The following is a 27,031-nucleotide window of genomic DNA, read 5'->3' as shown; positions in this document are numbered from 1 at the left end:
TATTACAGTATGCTTTCTTTCTCAGATAGTCATGTGGTTTCTTTTATTTGAATGAGAAGTTTAACTTCTCTTTTGTCTAAACTGTAGGGAAAGATAATAAATTAAAAAAACCTAAACTTCAGTAGTTCGTGTAGGAGATTAAGGCAGCTCCTTTAGTGGAGTATTTAAGCGATTTTAAAGGGAGAGGAGGTCATTAAACCCTCCTTTGGAGTGGTTACAAAGAGAATTTATCAAGTTTTTTCTTTTTGCTGAGGAAATTCTTAGGAAGAATCACTTGGCAAAACTAGGCTGCCACTGCTGGCAGCTGTTGCCTTTCTAGAGAACCATGTATGTGCCTTGATTCTTTGAGTACACTCTTGTCGAGGGCACTGATCCTGTAATGAGAGTCTATCCCAGAAGTCTACTTATGAAGGATGTCACTAAGTTCTAGATAGCTAAATAGATGGATAGATAGGTAGAAAAAGTTTGTGTTTAAACCAGGAACACCTCTATAGTTGTACACATTTGCAGTGCTTTTTCGGTGACAACCCAAAGTTTTACAATAATAATGAAAAGAAAGATAGTTGCTAATGGCTAATATACCTCTATACAAAACTGGATCTTCTTCAGATACCAACTTTTTGGAATGGAAAAGAATTAGTAATTTATATATACATTGTTGCTCATCGTACTTCTTATGGTTACGGTTCTGACTTTGGATGAGTTTTGGCAGAGATAATTCATAGGAGTATAACTGTAAAAAAAATTAGAGAAAGGACCCAGAACAATGAAATAATTGTTAGTTTGAAAGTGAGCCATCTGGGATTTCAGAGTATGAATTAATTATTGTATATTATATTTTTTCACCCTTATGTATTCCCTTGTTTGGTTTTTTCCCTTCCCCTTCGTTACTCCCACCCCCTTCCTAACATACCCTATACCCAGTTCTCTGGATTTTTGAGTAAAATATGCATGTAAGTGTTATTTTATGTCTTCATCAGCATCATTTCCTATCTGGCAGGCTATTGTCCTTAGCAACAGCAGCAGAAACAAACCTGGGGCTCGATAATTGCAAGAAAAAAGAATAATCCTTTTAAATGAAAAGGCTAACTACTCTTCTTGACTATCCTATTGCTACATAATGCATATAGAATTGTTCAAATAGCAGTTATTAATGTCTGCTCATTTCTTCAGTGGCATTCACGTGATGAACCTTCACATCAAGGCTGCTCTGACAAAGTTTTACATTTGTTTTTGTAAATGGCCTCGTTAGAATATCATACATCCCAGTAGAGAAATGCTTTCAATATATGCATCCACTTAACTAAGATATTTGGCTGATACTTGTTAATTTAAAACCCCACTCAGCTTTTCACACCTGGGGAATTTGGAAAGAACAGTACAGGAGTCATCCAAAATCAACACCACAGTTTGATTTCTCTTTGAAAAAGATTAATGAAAAATGTAAATTGAAAGTCACTTTTAATAAGTTTAGCAAAAGAGAATGGTTTTGGTAGAAATAACTTTTTCCATAACTTTCAGTTTTCATGTGAAAGGATAACATTTTCTCTTAAAGCATATGAATTGACAATAAAAACTTCTGATGCTTGTGAAAAGAAACTTATTTTTTAAATGAAGTTTGAGTGAGAATATGGGAAATAGCAATGCCACTTAAAAATAGCCTTTTGTAAAAGAATTGTGATATGCTTGAAAATCAGTAGAAGAGAAAACCTAAGCAAATTCTTACTTAAAAAGGCAGAGTGTAGATAAACATAACTACAAAAAGAAAGTCTGAAATTGCTGATTGAGGTAATGTTATCTAGATGAACCAACCTAGTAAGGGTCAGAACTAGTTAGTATTAGAGATGAATTACTAATTTCCCAGGATAGTATGTACTAATGAGGCTCCAACCCCAGCTGCGCAAAAGTATCATGTATGCTGTCTTCCAATCATCTAAAATGTTCAAAGTGTTTTCAAATACAAAGTTTAGTAGAGATTTTTGTCTTCCAGGTGAGAATAGCATACAGAAGGGCACCTGGAGGGATGTGAGGAAAGAGTGCAAATTATAGGGTCTAATAGGAAAGGTGGCAGGATGCCAAAGATGAACTTTCTGGACATCACTTATTTTACCTAGAGCTAATTCTGATCACATGGTTGTTTTGTTGCAAGTTGTAATTATCTCTAGTAATGGTGAATTTATTCAATTTGATATACATGTGATGTCATCCAGAAAAAGCTGAACAACCAGCTTCAGGTAGATATTTGCTTCAGTGCCTTGCTATTCTTATGATTTAACTACCCGATTATGAACTAACAAATTATTTCCCACATCCACTATGCTGATTATTATGAGGAGCTAGAATTGCTATTGCATAGTGGTTCATGGAAGACCACGTCTGGAATTAATGCCTCTGGGGTACTACACTAGAATGCAGAGTGTATTAGGAAAACGCACTAACTAGAAAGATGGGGGAAGAGAAAAGAAAACAATGGTGAGGAATGGACCTTCTAATATTTGTATATTAAGTAAAAGAGATAATGATAAACTACCAGGAATGCTCAATGTAAATGATAAGAAGGGACTTTTGAAACATAAGGGTCGATCTGTAAGGGGAAATAATTAACTCTCTTAGCAAAATCTAGTAATAAGGAGAAAGGAAAAACATTCCCAAGACTTCTTCCATAGAGAAGATGGGGTAAGGAGAAAAGGATAGGGAGGAAATTAAAGTGTTCTAAAGGTCTTATTTAAATAGTTGAGGGGGTAATGCAATGGGGAAAGAGTTCTACTTTGTTATCAAACAATGGTAGAGAAGTATGTACTTCATTCTGAGGGACAAGGAAATAATTCTTAATGGGTATTAGAGTAGAATGTCCAAATTATCAAGAAGAAAAACTGAATAGCAACTTTATCAAATTGGCAAAACTAAGGAAAAGAAAAATGTAAGAAATATAGTAGTATAAAAAATAATAAACATAAGATGGAGAAACATCCTGTATGCTTGCATGGGAGGATTTTAATATTACAAAATGTCCTTTGTCATAAATTCAAAAGAATTTTCTTTTGAAATTAGACAAAATTAGATCTGAAATGTATATAAATGAATGACTAGGAGTAGCCAGAAAATATGTCGAGAAAAGAAGACCAAGGGAAGCTTGCCATTCTAGATATCAAGGAAGGATATAGAACCATTCAAATTAAATCATTATGGTATTAATAGTGATATAAATCAAATAGATAATGGAAAAGAATTAAGAATCCGTAATAGATCCAGAAATAAAGAAGATATATATTTATATACCTATCTCAGTAGGAAAGTTATTAATTATTTAATAAATAGAATAGATATAATTGGTTGCCCATCTAAAAAGAAATGAAACTAAATCCCAATTTTGTACATAAAAATATATAACTGTAAGGAAATTCACATTTATTTTGGCAAAAGTTACCATAACCAAAACTGAAGGACAAATAACAGAATTGAAAACAATTTGCAACCTGAAAAGCAGAGGACTAATATTTGTAATGTATGTAGAGCTCTTCAGATTTAGCAAGCAGGACGTGTTAAAGAAAAAATACTCAGTGACACTTGTTAAAGATGATAAGGCAAACTTTATTCAGGACCATTAGGATAGGTAGAGGGACCACTCAAATGGGAATTTACTGTGAGGGAGAAAGATTGGGCTCAACTCTGAATACAGCATGGGCAAGTGAGAATTTATAGCCAAGGAGCAGGGTGGGGATCATTGGATGGAAAATTACCAAGAGGGAACTACAAGGAAGGGTCAGAGGGAGTCTGGGTAAACCCGCCTACAGGATCTTTGCTGGAGAGAGGCCAGGGTGGTTAGACAAGGAACCTGATCAGATATTGAAGGTAAAGGGTTCTGGTAAACTGACTTAGCAGGGTTCTTACCAAAACTAAATTAAGCACAGATGGGCCTAGGAGAAGGTTCAGGAGCCTGACTAAAGTTTTTGTCAAGCAAAGAAACTTTGTGTGAAGTGATCGAATAGTAAATGACAAAAAAAGATAAATAATGTGAAGAGGCAGTTCATAGAAGAGTAAATCTAAATGACCAACATGCTTATAAAAATGCTCCAGTTAGGGAGTAGTCTGGGAAATGCAAATTAAGGTAAACAGTAAGTAAGGTAGAGTTTTACATTTAGCAGACTGGTGTTAGCAATAGGTGTGTAAGATGATAACACTGATGACAAGAATATAGGAAAAGGGTTCTCAAACGTTGTTGAAAATTAAGTTTGTTGCAACATGTATGAAAAGAAATTGAGTAAGATATATTAAAATTAAAGTGTATATATACTTCAAGAAATCCCACTCTTGGAAATATAACTTAACAGAAAAAAAATCAATATTATATTAAAAAATATGTACAAGAATAGTTGTTGGCAGAAAACTGGAATGCATATCAATAGAGGAATAGTTACATAAATTGTTACTGAAAAAAGCAAAATAATAAGATGACTAAAGAAAAGTCAAATATGTAATATCACATTCAGAGATTTATGTAAAATATATATATATACAAATTTAAAAATAAATAATTCTGGGAAAAACATCACAGAAGTCTTCCTCTTTGAAACTAGAAGTACCTTTGCTCTGTTAATCATTAAAACTAGGCCAGCCTCAGAGATCTTGAATCCTTAATGATTCTGCACAACATATCTTTACTTTAGCTAACTAGTATTTGTGTTCTGTAAAGCGTTAGCTGACATCACATGAATGAAGAACTCAGAACATGAATTTTCCACTCTTCACTAGTCACTGCAGTTTCAACTTCTCAACTTCAACTTTCTGTCACCAAGCCACTAACCCCTGGGGAAGGGTCAATTTTTACTTAACTTCCAAAACTCAGCCCAATTGTTGAGGCTCCCACTTTACAATCCTGGACCCACAATGATAGTTGGGGACCATGCAGAGAAATAGAGATGTTGTTTCAAGTTGGAATTTGTATTATGCTTTCCCTTAGAAATACTTTATAAATTTGTACTAGAAGTTCAGGTAATATAAAACATTAGGTACACTTTTGAGGATTAGTCTGGGAGAACAACCACGAGCTGTAATCCCGTTTTTAATGGAAAATAAAGTATAATGCACACTAAAAAAGCAATTTACAAATTAACTTTATGAAAACAAGCTGTTTGTAAATTGGGGACTACCTTAGGAAAGAATCTTATAAATGATAATGCTCGTGCAGATGTTAAACCTGAGGGTGATCTGATACTGACTTGTGGAAGGACTTGGCTGTTACGATTGACTAGAATTATTTTCCTTTGATCTTCACTGCTGCCTTTGAGATTATCCTGGATCTCTCTACTAATCCAAATTGACCGACCTTCCAAGGTAGACTGGAAGCCTCTTTTTCAGTCAAAGCTTTATTCATATTTGGTTATTACAATTGTTAACAGTTATTTCTGCTGCAGGGTTCGGCTCTGAGCTTTTACCTGTATTTCCAAGCCTTAATAGGAACCAGGGGTTATATGAAAGTGGAAGCAGAAGTTAACATTTACTGAGCGTCTAATATGTGTTAAGTTGTTTCATCATTACAGTAAATATGAAGTAGGTATCTCACATGAGGAACAGGCCTTCACAAGTTTAATTTTTTAGGATCAAGTAAGCAGTGGAGCAAGTTTTGAAAATATGGATAATAATTTATTCATTTTTAACTTTTATTTAAGTATAACATATATAGTAAACAGTTCGTAAGTCAGAAGTGTTTAATTGTCGAATTTTCCCAATGGGAACACACTCTGTGAAACCAACTTCCAGGTCAAGAAATAGAACATTACTGGAATCTGAGAAGCCGCCCCGGTGTGTGCTTTCACTCACTATCCCCCCCACCCCACCAAGGGTAACTTGACTTCCAACACTTCTCACGTCAAAATAGTTAAAATTACATTAGTTTTGACTGTTTCTGAAATTTATACAAATGGAATCATAGAGTATGTATTCTTTTATGTCTGGCTTCTTTCTTTCAACATTATGTTTGGGTAATTCATTGATCTTGTTACATGCAGTTGTAGTTTGCTCATTCTCATTACTGTATAATATTTCATTGTTTAAATATACCGCAGTTTGCTTATCCGTTTTACTCTTAGTAGACATTTGGATAATTTCCAGTTTTTAGCTATTATGAATAGTACTGCTATGAACATTCTTGTACATACATGTCTTTTAGTGCACAAATGTATACATTTCTGTTGGATATATATACTTCAGAGTGTAATTATTGTGTCATAGGATTTGCCTTAGAAATCTTTTTTTTTTTTTTTGCTGTACGTGGGCCTCTCACTGTTGTGGCCTCTCTCGTTGTGGAGCACAGGCTCCGGATGCACAGGCTCAGTGGCCATGGCTCATGGGCCCAGCCGCTCCGCGGCCTGTGGGATCTTCCCGGATGGGGGCACGAACCCGTGTCCCCTGCATCAGCAGGCGGACTCTCAACCACCGCGCTACCAGGGAAGCCCAGAAATCTTATTTTTTTTATTTTTTATTTTTTTTCAGAAATCTTATTTTTAATTGCCAGTTTTCCAAAGTGGTTTTACCATTGTACACTCTCACTGGCAGCACATGGAAATTCTGATGGTCCACATTCATGCTAATAAAGGCACTTTTGAAACCAGGTTGCTGATTCTAAAACCCAAAGCCCTTTTCCTTTCACCTAAATCTCATTTAAAGGTAAGAACTTGGTAACAATTTTCTTTTATAAATTCCATGATTCTTTCTAAGGTTTTTAGTCTTTGTTCATTAAGTGAGTTTCCTTTTTTATACTGGAAAATATATCTGTGCTGAATAGAATTTAGTAGAGTTAGCAGTGTATCAGAGGCCTCATGTAAGTATTCATCTTCATTGAACCCAGCCTCTTCTATTTTCTCTGCATGGGTGAAAAGAATGGCAGTGTAATTCTTCCAAGCATGTCCCAGAAGTTCCTGAAAGAGAGAAGTTAAATGACTATTTGCCTTGGACTATATTTCTCAAAGAAGAGCTGAGGAGTTATTATGGTTTAACACAGTCAATAGATCTGTACCTCATTATGTTTCTAAAAGCTGGAATATATAATGGAAATGATGATGGGGTCAAGTAATGTAAGCACATGGACAGAGATGGGTGGGCTTTCTATAAAAAAAGGCTTTAGTTCTCCATTTTATTTTGTTGTTATAATTTATGTATATACAACCTCAAAACTGCATATTATCAATGCTGCATATGATTTAATTACATTTGCAGCATTCATTTATACTTGTCTGTCAACCTGAATCTTTTAGAACCACTGAATTCCTTTGTCAGAGCACCTTGCCAAAGGGAATTGTCATATCTCTTTCTGTAGGAATGTTGTGTTATCATCATCACTGAAAACATTTTCTAAGGATTTATAATTACATAATCTGGTTACAATCTGTCAATTAATCAGATGACATGTAATGGAAATGCTAAGATCAAAATACATTTGGTAATTTGGAGCAACTACAAAATATTACTGTGACTCGCATCCTCTTCACATACCTGGAATCAAACCCAGTTTATCGGGTGACTTCCTCTAATGTGGGTGAATAACACTGCAGACCGGTATTCCTTTGTTTAGTAATATGTAGAGGTTGGTTATGTAATAAATTCTTGTTTGATTAGTGCAAATGAGCTGATATAAAGCAGAAGTAATAGCACATGGCAGATTGCTCACGCAATATGAAAGGCATCTAGAAATAACCATTTAACTTTTTTGAATATTTCCAAAGTTATATGAAATCATGACAATGTGACAGTAAAATTCCTTCCATTCCAAACACTCGCATAAAAAAAATATTTCCAAAGCTGCTACCAGTTTATAATAGCAAGAGAAGTATTAAATGCTTAGGAATAAACATAACAAGGAATATCCAGAACATCTAATAATTAAAAGAAAGAAAGACGGGAGAACAACTAATATTTAGTGCTGGATATTATGCTAAGTGCTTTACATACTTTATCTCTTTTGAAGCTCAACATGGTGATTTGTGAGAGATACCATTATGATATAGAGAAACTGATATATAAAGAAGTTGAGTACAAACAGGCATTAGCACAAACTCTGGTTTATAAAAATCTTGAAAAAATTGAATGGCAGTTTGGGAAACTGTTTTGAATGAATATAGGATTCATATTTATAATATTGAACAACTGAAAAAAGATGAAAGGAAGAAGAGGGAAAGACAGCGGGAAAGAAAGTAAAAGGAAGGCAGGAAGAAAGAGGAAGGGAAGGAGGGAGGAAGGAAGAATCAGGACATGTAAATCTAATATGAAAATACAGGAACTGTGGGACAATATATTTAAATTAGAAACATCTCAAGACTGGTTACCAATTATAACTCCTAACACAGTCTGACTTTTATCAGAGCTATTCATTTTCACATTTATTTCTATAACTTGGCTATGACCTCTTTGAAGGCAAAGTCTATGTCTTTCTATATCAATCAAAGCCTCTAATATGTTGTAAACTCTCAATAAATATGTTGTATTAATTTGGAATTTAGACCCTCACCATCGTCTCAAATAGAAGGTTTAGGGTTTTATTTTTTAATTTTGAGCCCTCAATTTTGAAATTTAATCTTTGGGACACAAAATTGTACTTTCCTGTAAAACTTTTCTACTCTAGTTCATTATCACAAATTCGCCTGTAATCTGCACTTTCTATTTTGTATTCAGAGGGACTCTCTCAAGGTATACGTCCAAAATTTTTCCTCATATCTGTTCAAAATGTGTCTGTTTACACCATAGAATAATTGTATATTTCTAGTTCTCCTGAAATGCCCTGCTTCAAGAAAATCCTCAGACATTTCCAGATCAGTACATTAGGGAATAATTATTTAAACAGAAAGATTCTGAACTTTACAAAAGAATTTTTCAAAGAAGTACTTTAATTGGCATATGCTTATGTGCCTTTAAAACTCAAAATTAGCAAAACTTTAACCCAAACTTTAAAGAACATAGCTCTTTTATAAATCAAAGTATATGTGCAATGTCAACATCACATTTTAGCTAATAGTGACATAGCAAAATTACCAGACCTTTTCAGAGTTTGTCGTATATTCTATGTACTCTAAGAACACATCTCTTGTGAGAGAGGTCAGAGAATTGCAAAATAAATAAACCATGTTGTGGGTTGAATTGTAACCCCTTTCTCCAAATTGATATGTTGAAGTCCTAACCTCCAGTACCTCAGAAGTGTCTTTATTTGGAAATAGGGTTATTGCAGATGCAATTAATTAAGATCATTAGGGTGGGACTCTAACCCAATGTGTCCTTATAAAACAAATTTGAACAAAGACATGAATACAGAGAGAACACCAGGTGAGCATAAAGACAGCCATCCATAAGCCAAGGAGAGAATCCTTGGACAGATCCTTCACTCACAGCCCTCAGAAGGAATTAACCCTGCTAACACCTGTTTCAGACTTCCAGCATCCAGAACTGAGAGACAATAAATTTCTGTTGCTTAAGCCAGCCAGTTAATTATACTTTTTATCACAGCCCCAGCAAATTAATCCAAATGGTTGAAAAATTAATGAAGTGCTAAATATATCAGATTTAGGTTCTGGGAATAGAGATTTCTGGGCCATTTACATCAGAATCACCTGGGATGCTTGCTAAAAATGCATCAAAATCTTTAGGGGTGGAGCTTGGGAATGTGAATTTTAAAAAGCATGCTAGGGGCTTTATTCCTTCTGCAAATACTTATTGAGGGTCTACTTTGTTTTGGGGACAAGGAGTGGTACAAGACAGGTACATTTCCTGCTTATATCTAGTGGAGATTCTTGTTTACTAACTAAAGTTAGGTCTAAGGAAGAGGGACAGACAGGAAAAAAATACTTTCAGTTTGTTGTAATCGCAAGTGTTATGATAGAAAATATATTGGCACTACAGAGGCAAACATTTAGCCTAGTTTTGGATGGGAGAGGTGGAAAGTGGGGGTAAAGGGAGGGGGTCAGAAAAAGTTTCTAGCATGTGGTGATGCCTCGAGCATAGGAATTAACAAAGGACTTCTCAGGCAGTAAAGACATACCAAGTAAAGAAAGTGATTGAGCATTATTGGGAATTGTATAGTATTGGGATTTTATTTCTATACAACTATTGATCCTTCATCACTCTTGTCTCTAGAAGTTTCTCAAATTTAGAATCAGACCTGGTATTCACTCAGCACATTATTGATGTATTCATATTGATTGTCAGGTTATTGAAATGTTTAATACACGTTAATAAATAGCTACTGTCCTTAACCCCTTGAGTGTTACCCCCAGACCTGTTCCCTGGGTATTGGCTGATGCAGGGGCTATATTTATTATTAACTATTTTTACAACATCACCATAGTAAAAATTCATGCTAAATAAACTGTTTGGCTCAAATGGTTCTCTCCTGAGTTATATATTATAACATAGACTTCTCCTCTTGCTAGGTTAGTACCTATTGCATTAAAGGGCATAACATTCACAGTATGTTTTTAGTTCCTGGCTTTCTGTATTGTAACATTAACATGTTGCCTCTTTGTCTCCACCAGACATCTTCTGTACTTTAAACCACAATATCATTCAGGAAAAATGAGTTAAAGCGCCTAATGATAATAGATTTGTAAGCTTTACACCACTTACAAGTCCATGTGTTCAGCCACTGCAAAGTTTTTACATGTTGATAACTATTTATGAAAGGATGCTCATGTCCTAAACTGTGAGAGAAATTGCACTTTTGAATTACTGCCAAAAATAGAAGAGAATGGTTGATTTAGCTTATATTCTTTAGATTGATTTTTGGCCAGCAAATAGTTGAATATTTGAAAGTAGTGTCACTTGGTGTATAGTCATCATGTTAGTGGCCAAACATTCTTTATGGATCCAGAGAAAGAATAATCACATTTGATTGATACCTCACATAAAAAATCCAAAAGAAAGATAAGTTAATGTAAGTTTCTGGTGTTAATAATTTAAATATAGTACTAAGCTAGATGGAAATTTTACAATCAATCATGAGTTGTTTGGTTTCATAGTGCTAATGGGTATGAGTCCATCTAGTCCTTTTGGGACAACTAGTTAGGATATAAACTTTGTTTTCCAGGAATTACGTTCATTTTCCCAGGACCTCACCAGCCCTGCCCCACTTGTTTGTGGTTGATGAAATCATAGCATCTGGACATTTTAGGGGAAACTTTAAAAAAAGCCAACTATTACATCAACTGAGAAAAAAATTATCATGGATCAGGAGGACAATAAGGACCATTCTTTATATTTTATGCTATTCCCTTATTCTCTTCCCACTTCGAGCACCACATTTGCCTTCTTAGAGAGCCAAAGCTGAATGATAAGCCTCGTTAGATCAGATTCAGAGAATAGTCAGCCTTACAGATCATCTGTCAAAACTGCCTTATTTTACAGATGAGGGTGTTAAGGCCTTGTGATGTTAAATGGCTTGGCCAAAGCCACATAGCTGATTATTGGCAGACTTGGGCCTGTAACAGAGGTTCCTTGAATGGCAGGGGACCCCTGTCCTTCACACTGAATTGGGGCTTCTTAGTTTAACATTACTAAGCCAGTGAATTTTTTTCCCAGATTTTTTTCTAAATAAGGAAGTTCCTATAAATCAGGGCCGTGTAAGTTTTATTTCACTCTTACTTTCTTCTGAAGCCTATCAAAATAATCCCAAAGAAGGCTACAAATAATGTGTCCCAATTTTAGGGTAAAACAAATACTAACAATAAAGTCACAATGATCATAGGTAACATTTATTATGCACTTGCCATGTGCCAGTGTCTGAGTGAATTTACTATTATGTTAATATGACATTAATTCCAAAAGTAACCCAGTAAACTATTATCTTTCCCAATTTACCAATGAAAAGATTGAAGTTTAGAGAAGTTACTTACCCAAGGTTACAAAGCGAGTAGCTAAGTAGGAACTTGAACAACATCTGTAATATGTTGCTTATATCTAGTAGTTCATTTGAATAAGTACTCATCACAATCTAGGTAGTGCTGATGGCAATAAAAACAATAATAGTAATGGCAATTTTCTGCAAACCTACTATGAAACTGCTGTAATTCAGGCACAATGCCAAGCACATTACATTTATTAAATATAGCCCTCAGAACTCTTCAATTAGGTAAATTATCCCCATTTTATAAGTAAGGAACTGAAGCCAAGAAAGCCTTAGTAACATTTATAGTCATATACCTAGAACTGTAACAGGCTTATGTGTCAACTGAATTCTGTAGAACACCTAAGCCCATGATCTTTGTTTGGTATGTTCAGGCCTTACATTGGCCTTTCTGAACCTTGCCTGTGTACACCCATCTGTAACATCAGCAGTTGAGTTGTTCATTCGAAATTAAAATGCATGCTTGAAGCCTGAATATATACAGTGATAATATGTACATGATACCATGATCATGGAAAGAATTTAATCAGTTCCTGGATTCAATTCCTGGTGCACTTTGGCTGCATGCTAGCACTTTCCCTCAGGTGACTTTATTTATGCTCTGATCTATTATTGGGGGATTTTTTAAAAAAATTAAAATGATAGATAACATTCAGATGAATCATTCCCTTTATTTCCCAATTTTGGGGAGATGACTCACTGACATCTCCACCATTTTACTGTAAATTAATGAAGGCCTAACATAAATAAAGAAAAAGGGATCATTTGAGGAACTGTTTCAGTTGTCACAGTTAGCAGCTTATAACCCCTCTGTAAAATATTAGAGCACAAACTGAGAGATATTTAAAGAGACAACAGAGAGGTACAGGAAAGAAGAGGTCACTTCTCTGGCACTAGCCTTGGAGACTACTTCCATGGGAAGCATCAGTGCCCCCAGAAAGGGGGAAAGGAAGAGAGGAAGGCAGATGTTCTGTTCCCCATTTTGCATGAGCCAGGAAGGAGAAATCCAGGGTGTGTCTGAAACCAGAGGACCTTAGCAGAACCTCCTTCCTAACAGCTGCTGGTCCTGTTGAATATTCAGACATTCTGCAGCTCCTTCCAATCTGTGAGCATATCCAGATGGTTGCCACTAGTATCTGAGGCACCTTCAGGAAGAAGGTCATAAACAGCCAGCCTGTGCTTAGGCAATCTTCCACCAAAGATCAAGGTGGTAAGCCCAGAATGGGACTGCAGTGCCTCCTAGGGGTCGAGGCCCCTCTGAGGATTACTAAATCTTGGCTGCTGAGTTCTCCCAGGAGACAGAAGTTATTTATTCTTGAAAAAAATATTCTGGATCTGAGTTTTTCCCTAGCCCATCTCCTCTGTGCCTTCAACTCCTGAATTGGCCGCTGACGTAAGGAAGGCAGCTATAAGAGGAGAAGGCTGTATGCCAAATACCATTTAAAAGGATCAGAGACATGTATGAATCAAATTCACTTCCATAAAAAACAATTAGGGAATTACAATATTGTTCTATATCCTAAAACTGGAAAAAAAATCTATTTTCAAAATGTATGTCTCTTAAAATATCCTGTCTGGACCAGCAGAAAGAAAAATCTGGAGACATATGGAGAGGGTCAGGTTAGTTTTTGAGAACTATTTATGCATTTACTGAATTTAGTGGGTTACATCCATCTATAGCTTAAGCTAAATGTCTATTTAATAGCAACTTTAAATGAATTTTTAAAACTGTTTAAAAATTACACTGACTGTATGGCTGCAGGTCCCCCCCGCCCCCCGCCCCACTTGATTTCTACCAGAAATATTGTTTGAAATGCAGGCTTTAATTGGTTGGGGGGTGGTTTATGGGCTTTCTTAGATTCCACATTGTTTCTTAATTGCAATCATCTTCTTTTCTTCTTCTTTGCTTTTGTACAGAATGTCCTTGATTTTTCAGGAGTTAGATGATGAGGATTATTTTTTATACTCTTGTCACCCTAATTTTTTCCGCTAGTTTCTTGTGATTATACATATGGCTTTTTTTTTTTTTTTTTAGAAACATGCACAGTTACGGAAAAACAAAACGTGTGTCTGTCATTTAGAACAATCTTATGCCTTTACTAGTTAAAGGAAGATATCTTTCTTTAAAGCAAAGTATACTGTTTTTCTAAGTGTAACAGATTCTGCATGAGCATAATCAGAGATGGGACCAAAAGAAGAATAGCATTTATACAAATTCATTTTGAATTAAAAATGTCTACTCTCTATTCTTCACGTAGTTTACTTGTGAAGCTTCTAGGGGAGATGTGTTCTCTGAGCTCAGTGACTTAATGAGGCTACTGAATTAAACTAGTCAAGTCCAGCAGTTGCATTTGGGTGGCCCCAGACTGAAGAATCAAGAAATTGAATAAATGAACAAACAAACAGGGATGAACCACTAGTCAAAAGTGGCATATGTTATTTTTGTTCACCCTGAGGTCCCTGTGATCTTCTCATGGCTGGCATGGAGCAGTTACCCTACAGATGATGAAACAAGCAAAGCTTCTGAAATTCCTGATTTTTTTCCTGTTAATAAAGTATAAGCCTCCCCTGAATACTTACTGAGGTGTAGGTCTCAGTGATGCCTCCTTCACTGAGGAGTTATACATTGCCCTACTTTGGCACTTAATGCATTGTCTTATACTTGTTTATCTATTTGTCTCTTCTAGACTGTGAGCTTTTTGAGACCAGGGCTCATACATTACTCACCAATCATTAAGCTCTGTACTGGTGCTCAATACAGTGTTCAGTGACTGAATCAGACAGTAATGCCCCATTTATGGTGAACTGTAAGAGGTTGTCCCTTGATGTTGAATGGATGCAAGTAAGTATTTTAGTTCAGTGGTTCTAAAACTTCACTGTTTTAGAGAAATATATGGGAAGTTTATGCAAATACAGATAGGCAAGCTCTACTCCTGACATTCTGTTTCAGTAGGCTTGGATGAATCTGCATTTTTAACAAACAGCTCAGTTGATTCTGATGCAAATAGTCAGACCACACGGACAAATCAATCAGATTCACAGTTCTTAGGGGTTTGAGACTTAGTTAACCTCTGAAGTTCAGTATCTCATTTTTTGTTTTGTTTTGTTTTGTTTTCTATGACCCAGTTACAAAATGACTGAATTCCTCTAAAGGAAATTGTAAAAATGACTCTTGGTGGGAAAATCAAGTAATTTTTACCAGTTATTTTTATGTGACCAGCACTTGTTTTAAACTACTTGCTTTAAACTTGCTTTAAAACTACTCTTTTAACCAGTTTTTCATAGTTCTTTCCTATTAAGATAATGTCCTTCAAATGGGAATAATGTCATCAGTGTAATTGCCTCTTTTTTATTACCTGGATCATCTGGACTGGGGAAGATTCTTCCTGTTCACATAGAGGCACATCCACCCTCTGGACCAGCAGTGCAAGGTGCAGACCCTCTTGCCCAAAGTGATGTGCCAGGGCCTCCCTGACCTCCTGCTTCACATGCTTCTTGCTCAGCCTGCTGTGCGGATAACCTGGAGTGTCCAGCACCTGGACCTGCAGGGTTACCTCTTGCCCCCCTCGACGCATGAAGCTGTGGAAGTGACAACTGCGGCCCAGACTGCAACCTTTGGTCACAGAACATGGAGCAAAGCTGCTGTGGAAGTCAGTGCTTCCCAGAAGAATGTTCCCAGCAGAACTTTTTCCACTTTGAGTCATGCCAAAGAGGGCCAAGTTGATGGTCATCTTATTGGAGTCCATCATGGCTGTGGGTAAACAAAGGCTCAGCATAAGCAGTCAGGCTTCTACACTCCCCCAGTGTAAGACTTCTTACCTGGCCTAGAGCACTCCCAAGTATTGACTTTGATTTGCTTTCCCCTTATTCTTAGTGTCTAAAGCATGGAGGAGCTCTCCACTGAAGTGGGGACCCCTCAGTGACAAAGGGAAAATGGAAATAATACTAGTAGTTTGCAGTGGGAGAGGAGAGAGAAATCAAATACAGATAAGGAAAAGAGGAGGAAACAATAATTGCAGGAAAATTAGAAAAAATATTACATGAAGATGGTGTAAACCATGTTTAGGTGGAATACGTTAACTCATCAATGTGACAGGTGAGTTGGTTTAGAAATGGGGTCCTGAGGTCTCTCAGTTCAGGAACAAAGGTAGCAGCAATATTTGAAAATTATTCACTCTTGGAGAAGAAGAAGGAACAGTACAGTGGAAGAAATGGCCCTTCTTGCATTTTAAACAACGTTCTGCACCTCCCTACTCCCTACCTCCCCACCCCTTGAATATACAAGTGGCATCTGCAAAAAATTATCTTTCCTGACTTCCTGAATACTTCGGTCCTATGAAACATGAATAATATTAAAGGAAGACTTCTGTTCCTGTTTACTAATTTTTTAACAACTAGCCAACATTCTGATGAAAATGAGAACTACTTGTAATATCTGTTATGAAATAATTAAACAACTCCATGGTTCATCATAGTTAAGTATTGGCTCTTCAATGAAGAAAAGAAAGGCCAACACATTGTGCAGTTCAGTTAGGAGGGAGGAGAACCTGGGGAGAATCTATTTCATTTACAGCACCCCTAAAATGTAGTTATTTTTGTGCAGAACATAAGTCCCTTATAGCATTTTAAGGTCATCCATCATTTTCATTAGATTGATAAGGCAGAGCTACTGACCAATTGCCAAATGTACTCAAGCTGCTGATTCAGAAATAAAGACATTTAATATTGCATATTTATTATTTTTGCTTATAACTTGTACTTCAACTATAAAGTTTTATGTACCGCTGACCTTTCTTGTCCCCTGATGCCCCTCACCCTACTCACTCCAGACCCTAATATGAACATATTGAAGGAACCTCACACCCTCATACAAAAGACACTCACCTTAGGGGTCCCTGAAGGCGACCCCAACTCACCAACTCATTCAGCTGTGTCAGCTGCACCATAGACACTCAGATTTCTTTTTACTCCTGAATTAGATGTGTGATTTTTTTCAAGAATTAATTATGGAATCACAACCGATTTGCTCTATGTCACTTACCTTTTCCAATCTTAAAAATGTTTTCTCCACAGACTTCCCTCAAGCTGTTACAGTTATGAACTTCAACCTTCTGGCAGTGTCACTGTACCACTCTGAGACTGATACTGTATGTATTTTATTTAGTTAATCTATTACCAGAATCCTCTCTATAAATGATTAGTTGTCTTCCTCTAATCAGCACTGAGTTTTTTGTGTCACTTGACAGATGTGTAACTGCAATAGGTACTTCCTGAAACTTTTATTTCCAGGATTAACTTCTTTGTCTAAGAGAATTGCTAATAGGTAACAATTTATCTTACAGCCTAAAGAAATGCAGGATTGGCAAGTGTTAAATAGAAAGTAGACATTGAAAAGCAATGATCAAAATTCTTTCCATTGTAATTGACATATTTACTACTTCATGAAAAAGTTTCAACAGATATGTAATATACATGCAAGAGATATTGACTTCATAACAGTATTTAGTTCATAAATTCAAAAGTTCTTTAGGAAAACTCTCTTGGCTATTTCCATGCAATTGAAATTTATTATTTGATGTGATCACTAGCATGATTATATCAACATATACAGTTTCCATATCAATTAATGATAACATATTTCAGAAAAGGAGTACTTAACTATGACTTAAGGCCAAATAAATTTTGCTTAAAAATGGGGGTTTTATTTTGTTATTAAAAGATTAAATTTGATTTTTCCACTTTTTAGTATATAACCCATATTTTCCAACATACTTTCTTAGTTTGTAAGTTGTAGAAACCTTCATATCATTATATTCTGGTTCATCTTCTCCTGTACCTCTCAAAAAGTCTGTGAAGTATGTATTTCTGTGTGAAGGAATTTTGGAGACATCTGGAATGCTTTATGACTTCATGGGCAGAAAGTTTAAAAGTCTTCTTCCTGTGTGGATATGACAAAGAAAACACAAAAGGGATTTATTCCTCTGACAAGCACATTTGGCTTTCTTGAATGAAGCAGAAAGAACCTCCCCCAGGTGGCAGTAGCAGCCTGTTTCCTAAGAAGTGATTTCGAACCAGAATTTATTTTCATTTTCTTCCGCAAACCATAAACTGACATTCTTCAATTAGGCAATTTATATCAACACATATTAATTGTGTGGAAAATCTTTTGAACAAAGGCAAAACTAAGCCTTCTTTCCTATGTCCCTTATAGAAAGTGACTAGTATAGAAAGTCTTTAGTTTTCAAAGTGCCCCCTTTGAAATCATAGTTTAAATCATTTGCTGAGTGAAACAGTTGATGGCTTAAAAAATAAAGTTCAGAGCTCATATTTGTAGTGAAAAGTTCTAATGAGACTGCAGAATTTAAAAATAATTTTCAACAGATTTAATGGAGGTTTAAGATCTGTGTCAATTTAGAGATCATATAGAAGGGTAATGTATTGGTATTTGATGATGTTTAATGATTGATGTTCATTCTTTTTGAATCAGGGTGAAAAGACAACTTGAAATATTACCTTCACTCTTTTCAGTAACTTGGCTAAACAATATAGCAGGGATAACTTTAACAGCTGGCTCCAGGATTTCTCTGAGGAAGGGAACTGTCTTTGAGAAAATAGTTTGATTAGCTACTTGAGGTAGAAAAGGGGATCCTGAGAGCATGAGCCGAATTCACTAACAATGATGGTCAAACTGCTGGGGATGAGGGAAGAGCCAAAAAAAAAAAAAAAAGAGTAGAGATAATCAAGGTATATATAAAGGAGGGGAGAGGAAGGAAGGGAGGGAGGGAGGGGTGGAGAGAGGAAAGGTAAGAGGGAATGATAGAAGAGAAATGAGAAGGAGGAGGAGGAGAGAATAAGAACTATAACATTAGAACATAAAAGGAAACTAGAGCTCCCACTTGTGGAAATGGCTAAGTGACTATGTTAGAGCAGAGATAGCTAATGTTCAATTTTAACTTTTTACATTTCTGGGATGTAAAGTCAGCCGTGTTCACAATTCCCGTGTTCACAATTACCTTTTTATTTTTGTTTTGTTTTAGGTTGTTCTTATCCTTTTACCTTATTTTATTTTGATGGAAGTTAATAGAAAGGCCTGAGGTCCATCTTAGGTTAGCACAGGACAAGGACCACCAACACTGGAGACTGTAAAATGACATCTGAACTAAATCAGGAGAGGAAGGAGGTTGAAGCTAGGACACTAATCCCTAGGCACTTGCAGGAATCTATGGGAGGACCTTGAACTTTCCACAATCTATGAAATGAGATATTATGTGGTAAGGGTGACTCTAGATGACATAGTAACAATTATATTTTAAATTACACACACACATGCACACACGTGCGCACACACATGCATACACTTGGGCACACATGCACACACACACTGTATTAGTTTGCTAGGGCTGCTATAACAAAGTGCCATAGACTGAGTGGTTTAAACAACAGAAATTAATTTTCTCATAGTTCTGAAAGCTGGAAGTCTGAGATCCAGGTGTCAGTGGGGTTGGTTTCTTTGGAGGCCTTGCTCCTTGGCTTGTTAATGGCCATCTTCTCCCTATGTCTTCACGTGGTCTTTCCTCAGTGTGTCTGTGTCCAAGTTTCCTCTTTTTATAAGGACACCAGTCATACTGGATTAGGGCCCACCATAATGACTTCATTTTAACATAATTACCTCTTTAAAGGCCTTATCTCCAAATACAGTCACATTCTGAGGTACTGGGTGTTAGGACTTTAACATAGGAATTTGGTGGTAGGGGAACATAATTCAGTCTGTAATACACACACTCACATTTATATCAAATGTTAATATGTCTGTGTATGTGTGTGTATATATATATATATACACACGTATATTTATATAATTATGTAAATTATGTCTCATACACACATGTATTAATGTGTGTGTATATATTATGTATACATTATAATTGTGTAAATTTTATGTCTCTATACTCAGTAAAACTGTCTCTATACTCCATAAAATTGATTTAGTATAAGTAGTTCTCGACTTCTGGCAATTTGGTTTAAAGGCACTCTCACAATTTTAGACAAATTCCAGTTTGCATTGACTTGAACTGTGAACCCCTTGCTCGTATGTTATGTCTTTTCGTAGTAAAGAAGACCCTTCACGTGATAATCAGAATCTGTATTTATGATGTCTAAATGATCTTAACCTCGGCCAGCACTGCTCCAAGTCAAAGGGAACACTGACAAGCTGGCTGAAGTTGGTGGTGACTTGATTGATTCAGTCTGAGCTGGTCTTAGAGTAAGACGTCAGAGTTCACCTTTCAGAAAATTTCAGAGAACACTGGTCAGCAGTTTAAATTTTCCAAATGGTCCTAATTTGAATACAGTTTGAAAATTCTTGGAACAATGAAGAATGCCCATATCTGGACAGAAATATTGCTGGGAATAGGAGGTTTCAGTCCAGATTCGGTTGGCTTCACATTTTAAAGACTCTACCAGTCTCATCCCCACATGGGAATGTTTATGATATTTTGGGTTTTGTTTGATGTTGTTGCTATCGTTTTTTGTTTGTTTGCTTTTTGTTTTCCTTCTGAGTAATTCTGATGAATTTTTTAGGATTATAAATTAAATATGCATATTTTTAAGCAGCTAAGAAATTTGTAAATGAACACAGAGAAAAATAGGATCATTTAAAAATCTTTATTTCCTGGTGCCCATGGGCCAGTTGCTTCTCTTGGAGAATGACACAGTAAATACATTTCTTTTTCCAAACTACTCATGTTCTCCCCGTATTTACTCCCTTCTTTAAGATCCACTACTGTAATGAGAGGCATTAATAATGGGATTATGTTTAGCATGTTAAGTGTATGGAGGCAAGAGTAATTGTTGGCAATTACTTAATCAGGATATGGTATTTTTTTTTGCTATTTACTGCATTCATTTTTCTAATATTTATAGTTTTAGCAACTTTATTAATAGTGAGATTGGTTTATAGCTTTCCATTTTTATCTTATATTTGTCAGGTTTTCAGATCAGGAATATGCTGACCTCTTAAAATGAATTAGGAAAATTTCTCTATTTTATGGTACTCTGCAATAATTTAGATACCTTGGCAATTACATATCCCTTGAAGGTTCAAAGAAACTCACAAAAACAGCTAGGCCCAGCAACTTTCTGGAGGTCATTCCAGAACAACTTAAAAAATTGCTGTCATAGTAATTTGACTCTTCTTATGTCAATTTTGGTGATTTATTACATAATAAACATATTTTACCCATATTTTCATTTTTTTAAGGTATAATTATCTCCATTTCTAGCATTATATCCCTTTTCTTGTTCTGTGATGGCTTTTTGTTGGGTTTGGCTTTATATACTTAATAAATATTTGCACATATGTGCATGTGTGTGTGCACATATGAGTATGCATTTGACTTTTGTACTTTTATTGTTTGAAGTGGATTTCCATGAACATAAATGAAATTTATAATCTGATGCCTCTAGGATATAATGAAAGATTTGGCCTACAATAACTAAACTTTGATCACCAGCTCCAAGCCAGTTAGTTGAAAATTGAGAATCACAAGTACACTCATTTTCAATTACAATATAGTGAGTCATTATACAAATATATGTCATTATTGAAGAAACGAGCCCAACTTCAAAAGCAAGAGAACAACCAGTAGAGTTTGAATTCAAATCATTTCAAAGCTCACAAGCCTATTCTTGAAAAATTTCTGCTAAATTCTTTACCCTAATTTAGATCCTCTTTGCTAAAGGACTTTTCTTATTCACTCTTGAGAAATAAGATATAGGATAATACAGAGTGTCATTGAAAATATATTCATATGAAAATAATTGTATATGTCAAAGCTTTTATATGCTTTATTCTTCCTACCTAGGAAATAACATGCACTCACCTATATAGATAAATATATTTTATTAGCCAAATGCACAGAAGCAGAGGGTCTTATAATAATTAATAAAGGTTTTAACCTCTTAGCCCTTGAGACTAGACACTAGGCTAGCTTCAACTTCTTACAGACTCTATTATTATTATTCTATTTCAAACATTTGTATGTTATAAATGCTTCTAGTAATGTCCCGGGAAACACTAGAGATGTCCCTTATCATGATAAAAAGCATCATGAATGCCATGGATAGTAATTACAAATAAAGTTATAACCATGGATATCAGATGCCACACTTGATTTTTCCTAGATTTATGCTACAAAATCTCCCATTTTATGGAAAATGCTTTTTTCTTTTCTTTTTCCTTTTACAAAATAATTGAGAACCTCAAGTCAAGAAAAATAGCCCTGCATAGTAATAACTGTAACTTATCTAATATATTATAATCTTCCTAGGATACCTAATTTTTCCTTTCCAAGAAAAATGCAATTTTTTTTTCTTTCTAGCAGTAGCTGTGGTATGGAGCTAACTTCCCAGATACTGTCACTAAAATTTGCTGATATCAAAATGTCTGAAACACTAGGACCAGTGAAAGATACTGCTAATTACTGTAGAAAGGTCAGAAAATCCTGTAACTAACTCCCTTAGTATCTTTCCATCCCAAATTGAGGTTCGGTAGGGTGTGGGTGTTTTGTGCTTGCCGAATGATGGACTATAATCATCAACTAAGCTATGCAAAAGACATCATTCATGGCAACAGGACATTTTTATCATGATTCTATCAAAGAGTGTCAGCTACATGAGTGCTATAGTTATTAGCATTAACTTCAGGTCTTGAGTGTTTTCAGGAGGTAAAATATTGGATGGCAAAGCTTTACTATACCGTAGTCCTTCATTTAACCTTAAAAGATAAAACAACAGTAGAGCACTAACCGTTCTTTTGTGGCCTAAAGTAGGAAATTGGGATCTCCAAATTCCTAACAATACTGAGGAGTGACTGAGTTACTGAGAAGGGAATCCAACGAGTGTCATATTTTGTAGATTTCTATGTAGTGCAGATTACCTAAGGACACAGTGTAGAAAGAAAGGTTGTTAGTAGTGATGCGGAAAAGGAAATGTCAGTTCCTCATTTGTGTGTATGTGTACATGAAGTGCTGTATACGAGTTCAGCCTTAATGGAAAGCTAAGACCTGTGCAGCACATGTGCCAGGCACTGTTCTAGACACTTTAATATATTAACTCACACAGCCCTCCCTCTGAAGTATTTAGTTTTTATTAACCACATTTTAAAGGACATTCAGGCACAGGTTAAATAATTTGTTTATGATTTTACAGTTTATAAGTGGCAGAGTTGGGATTATGCTTTTTTTTTTTTTCAGAGTAAAGTTGATACACATCTGCTCAACTAGTTACTATTTTCATATCAGCTGTAGCACTTGGCCAGAATGGTAGGGTTGTATGCCAGAGTGTAGAGAAAGGGAAAATGTGCACTGGAAGAAGGCAGAGGGACATGGGGATATATATAAACTGATATTTTATTTTTATGCTTCTTTTCCCAAAAATGGTTTGGGAAAACATTTAAAAACATAAAAATCAAGAAATGATGGATTGTCTAAGAGAAAAGTTAAAGTTGTCCAAAGTTAGTTGAAATTTGGTTAATGTGCTTTGCTTCTGTTTTAGGCCCAATCTTATTGATACAGGCCATTTTAATCATAAAGATGCCCCCCAAAACTCCAACTAATAACAGCAAAAATTGTAATAATGATAACAGCTGTACTTTATGGGCAATTGCTGTAAGGCAGGCATGTACTAAGTATGAGAATTTTTTCATGTAATTTCCATAACAAGTCTGTGTTGTAGGCACAATTATTGTCACTTTCCTGATGAGAACACTGAGCCTCAGAAGAAGGGAACTCCAGCCAAGGTCTACCTGAGTCCAGAGACCATATGCTTATTCATTATGCCATGACGTGGATATAAATACAAAAGCAAAATGTTAAGTGCTCCACACAAGTCTTTTGCTTATGTTCACTTAATACTGGTCAGACGCAATAATTATCATGAATAACCACGTTGTTAAAATCTTATACTGACCTGTATTGTACCTCTGTGATCGTGGTCCTGCATAGTACATCACATCCTGCTTATCCGCCAAGTCTGCACAGAAATTAAGAAGGGTGATTTAAAAGGCAGAGGCCGAGCAGGCAAGAGAGTGGGTGGTAAGTTTTAAGAATGGTTTTCAGGTGCTCACCACATGAGCTAAGTGCAAAAAAGACAAATGCTAAGGTCGATATGTTGTGTGGTCTATGAGAGATGAGGTCAGTAATGTAACACTGTAGTGGTAAATTTTGAAGAGACATATGATATTTACATAATTCCTAAAAGGTGAAATTAAATAGGTCTGGATAAGAGCCACTGTCTGTGCCAAGCATGATTATATGAAATTGAAGTCATTGCTTTATAGTATTGCTATAAAATTGCTGGGCTAAAAAACAAACTGTAGGCCCACAGTATTTGGAGACATTTATCTGAAACATATTGTTGTAAGCTTAGATGTGGTGGAAGAGTTGAATTTGGTCTTCTGGCCAGTTTGGGAAAGTATACAGGATATTACAAACAGAATAAAGATCATGTTTGCATAGTCCAATAGTAAGCTTAATTTGGCAAAAGAAATGGCAAGAAGTAGTTTGCATACATAAGTGGCAAAACAGGTTTATGGCCCAAGGTGGTCCTTTGTGTGATACTAATTTTATTTTCAGTCCTGTTATATAATACTTGCTTTTAAAGGCTAAGTCAGGTATTCTTTGAAGCAATTTCTAAAGTCTGTCGTGTGCACTAATTTACATTATAATCAAAGGGCCAGAGATAACATTTAGAGAAGATGTTATGTGAAATAAATTCATAGATGGCATCACAACCTGGTGTGACAATAAAGTATTGTCACACCATAGTATGAAACATAGTATGAAAATATATATTTCATTCTATGCTTGTTTCTCCTGTGCATTAAAGATAAGTGAAATAAATGTATTACTTAGGATAAAGATAATTATTTTTGAAAGAATTTTATTTTTAAAAGTAAAATATCATGGAAATGTGTTTATTAAGTTTATTAAAATTTATGCCAGCACTGTCGATACTGAGGAAGATCTGAAAGCTTATTCAAATTGAACCCAAAGATAGCTAACTAATTAGTAAATGCAAAACATATTATTGGGCTTCCCTGGTGGCGCAGCGGTTGAGAGTCCGCCTGCCGATGCAGGGGATACGGGTTCGTGCCCCGGTCTGGGAAGATCCCACATGCCGCAGAGCGGCTGGGCCAATGAGCCATGGCCACTGAGCCTGCGCGTCCGGAGCCTGTTGCTCCGCAACGGGAGAGGCCACGGCAGTGAGAGGCCAACATATTATTGGGAGGTGCTCAAAGACTCAAAAGTTAAACCTTTTCAGAACCTGAACGCATCTAGGCTCCAGATCATTTTTATAAAATCAGAAGGCTCAATTGCCTTGTTTCTACCCTCTATTGACACCTGAAAGAACAGATATAATTACCCAAATATGTGATTGTTGGATGAATATCTTTATGTGAATGCCAAAGAATAGAAACTAAATAAAATATAAAGAACTGGGTTTAAAATCAAGAAAGTCTTTAAGAGTAGGTCACTTTGGGGCTTCCCTGGTGGCGCAGCGGTTGAGAGTCTGCCTGTCGATGCAGGGGACACGGGTTCGTGCCCCGGTCTGGGAAGATCCCACATGCCGCGGAGCGGCTGGGCCCGTGAGCCATGGCCGCTGAGCCCGTGCGTCCGGAGCCTGTGCTCCGCAACGGGAGAGGCCACAGCAGTGAGAGGCCCGCGTACCGCGAAAAAAAAAAAAGAGTAGGTCACTTCTTTACAAAACAAAAAATGACCTACTTTAGTGGGTTATTGTAGGGTTTAAGACAGATAATCTATACAAATGTGTTCCACAAAATGTCTCACTATAGTAGATGTTTAATAAATAGCACCTGAATTTGAATTTGTCTTTATAATAAGGCAGATTTTTAAATACAATTCTCTTCCAGTCTGTACCTCATTACAAACTATTTTTATGTGTCTTTAAAAATATGACAGTGGAGGAAATTAAAGGTAATTAGTTATAGGCAGTAAAGAATGGGTTACATTTCCTGTTTTGTGCTTACACAGTTTATAGTGGCCTTCTAGGATGAAATATAGTTATGAAAGTTACCTTAAGTGGTAAAGGTATTTATAAACTATAGATCTGAGTTTAAATACCTGCTCCACTACTAACTTGCTATATGAAATGGATAAGTTTTGTATCTTCCCTTAGACTAGTTTTCTCTTCTATAAAATGGAAGCAATAAAACCTCATGGGGCTAATGATATAATGCTGTTGATCTGAAACAAATAGACTGCCAGATATTTCTCCAGCAAAGATGATTTTATTCCAGATCAGCAGAGAATTGCAATTTGGGGTCTGCAACCATGGCAAACCACATACAAGTCACTGAACAGCCAGGGAAAGAGAATGCTTTTATGTAGAGAAAGGAAGTGAGGAGGGCTATAGTAAACAAACAGTCCTTGCCTTTCATTGGTTGAGTTGTTGCCAGGAGAAAAGAGGAGTTTTTCTTCTCCCTCTTGGGCTCCGCTATGTGGCAGGATGTGAGAGCTCCCCCTTTTAGTCTCTCAGCTCTATTTAATTGAGGTTTTTGTTTATCAGTTTTTTACAATGCATATAAATTAAATGAAATACTACATTGAAAACAACTAGTGTAGTGCCTGACACATGTCCCAAATGGAAATGATTGTATTTGTGTTAACCCTGTCCTCCTCTTGTGTCCTCTAGTACTCTTCTGTAGAAATCTGGAAGTCATGAATAATTTTTCCCTTATCTCAGCCTAACTCATCCACCTGCTGAAGAAATATCACTGATTTTTCCCTATAAACATCTGTCCAATGCATCCATCCCTCTTCTCTGCCCCCATTGTACTGTCTTACTTCAGGCCCTTCTGAGTGATTGCTTGGACATAATGAGATAATTTATAAAATGATGTCTCTGCCTTTCTGTCCGTCTACCAGTTTATTCTGCCTATTGCTGCTAGAAAGACCTTCCCAGAGTCAAATGTAATCATGTGTAGAAGGCTTCACAAGCTCCACATTTCTGTATGGTAAAAACCAAACTCCTTAGTCCTAGATCTTACCTTTCTCTCCACCCCTACTCTGATCCACAGCTATTAATGCTTTAGCCAAAGCCCACTCCTTGTTCTCCACCAATGTGGTC

At 36.1% G+C, this 27,031-nt stretch overlaps 2 protein-coding genes across 7 annotated transcripts in view; one reads left to right on the top strand and one right to left on the bottom strand.

Annotated features, from left to right (window-relative positions):
* The window catches only part of AIMP1 (aminoacyl tRNA synthetase complex interacting multifunctional protein 1), a 129,131-nt gene that overhangs the window by 40,666 nt on the left and 61,434 nt on the right, over window positions 1-27,031 (top strand). For 2 of the 6 annotated variants that reach the window (XM_089911603.1, XM_089911600.1), the window contains 2 exons: window positions 16,958-17,031; window positions 19,995-27,031. The exon at window positions 19,995-27,031 is cut by the window's right edge and continues 61,434 nt beyond it. In XM_089911603.1, coding sequence (XP_089767729.1) covers window positions 16,958-17,031; window positions 19,995-19,997 — 77 coding nt within the window. In that variant the 3' untranslated portion in view covers window positions 19,998-27,031. The other 4 variants (XM_089911602.1, XM_089911599.1, XR_016393223.1 and 1 more) reach the window with 3 other exon arrangements.
* GIMD1 (GIMAP family P-loop NTPase domain containing 1) lies at window positions 6,108-16,249 on the bottom strand. Its single transcript, XM_022567083.3, has 2 exons — window positions 15,241-16,249; window positions 6,108-6,917 (listed from the first exon to the last, which is right to left on the bottom strand). The coding sequence occupies exons 1-2, from the start codon at window positions 15,658-15,660 to the stop codon at window positions 6,657-6,659; spliced, it is 681 nt and encodes a 226-aa protein (XP_022422791.3). The 5' UTR covers window positions 15,661-16,249; the 3' UTR covers window positions 6,108-6,656.

Source organism: Delphinapterus leucas, chromosome 5 (genome assembly GCF_059928025.1).
Source record: "Delphinapterus leucas isolate spDelLeu-1000000601 "Yukka" chromosome 5, BTC_Dleu_Yukka2, whole genome shotgun sequence".
NCBI lineage: Eukaryota > Metazoa > Chordata > Mammalia > Artiodactyla > Monodontidae > Delphinapterus > Delphinapterus leucas.
Note: the sequence above shows the minus strand (reverse complement) of the source record. Positions and strands in the feature narration are given on the sequence as shown.

Bases quoted from the DNA above. Each gene is read 5' to 3' on its own strand.
- GIMD1 (XM_022567083.3), bottom strand. From the start codon at position 15,660: ATGCTGAGCCTTTGTTTACCCACAGCCATGATGGACTCCAATAAGATG. The intron at 6,918-15,240 runs GTAATAAAAAAG...TCTCTCTTTCAG, and splicing joins CCCCAGTCCAGATGATCCAG to GAACTTCTGGGACATGCTTG.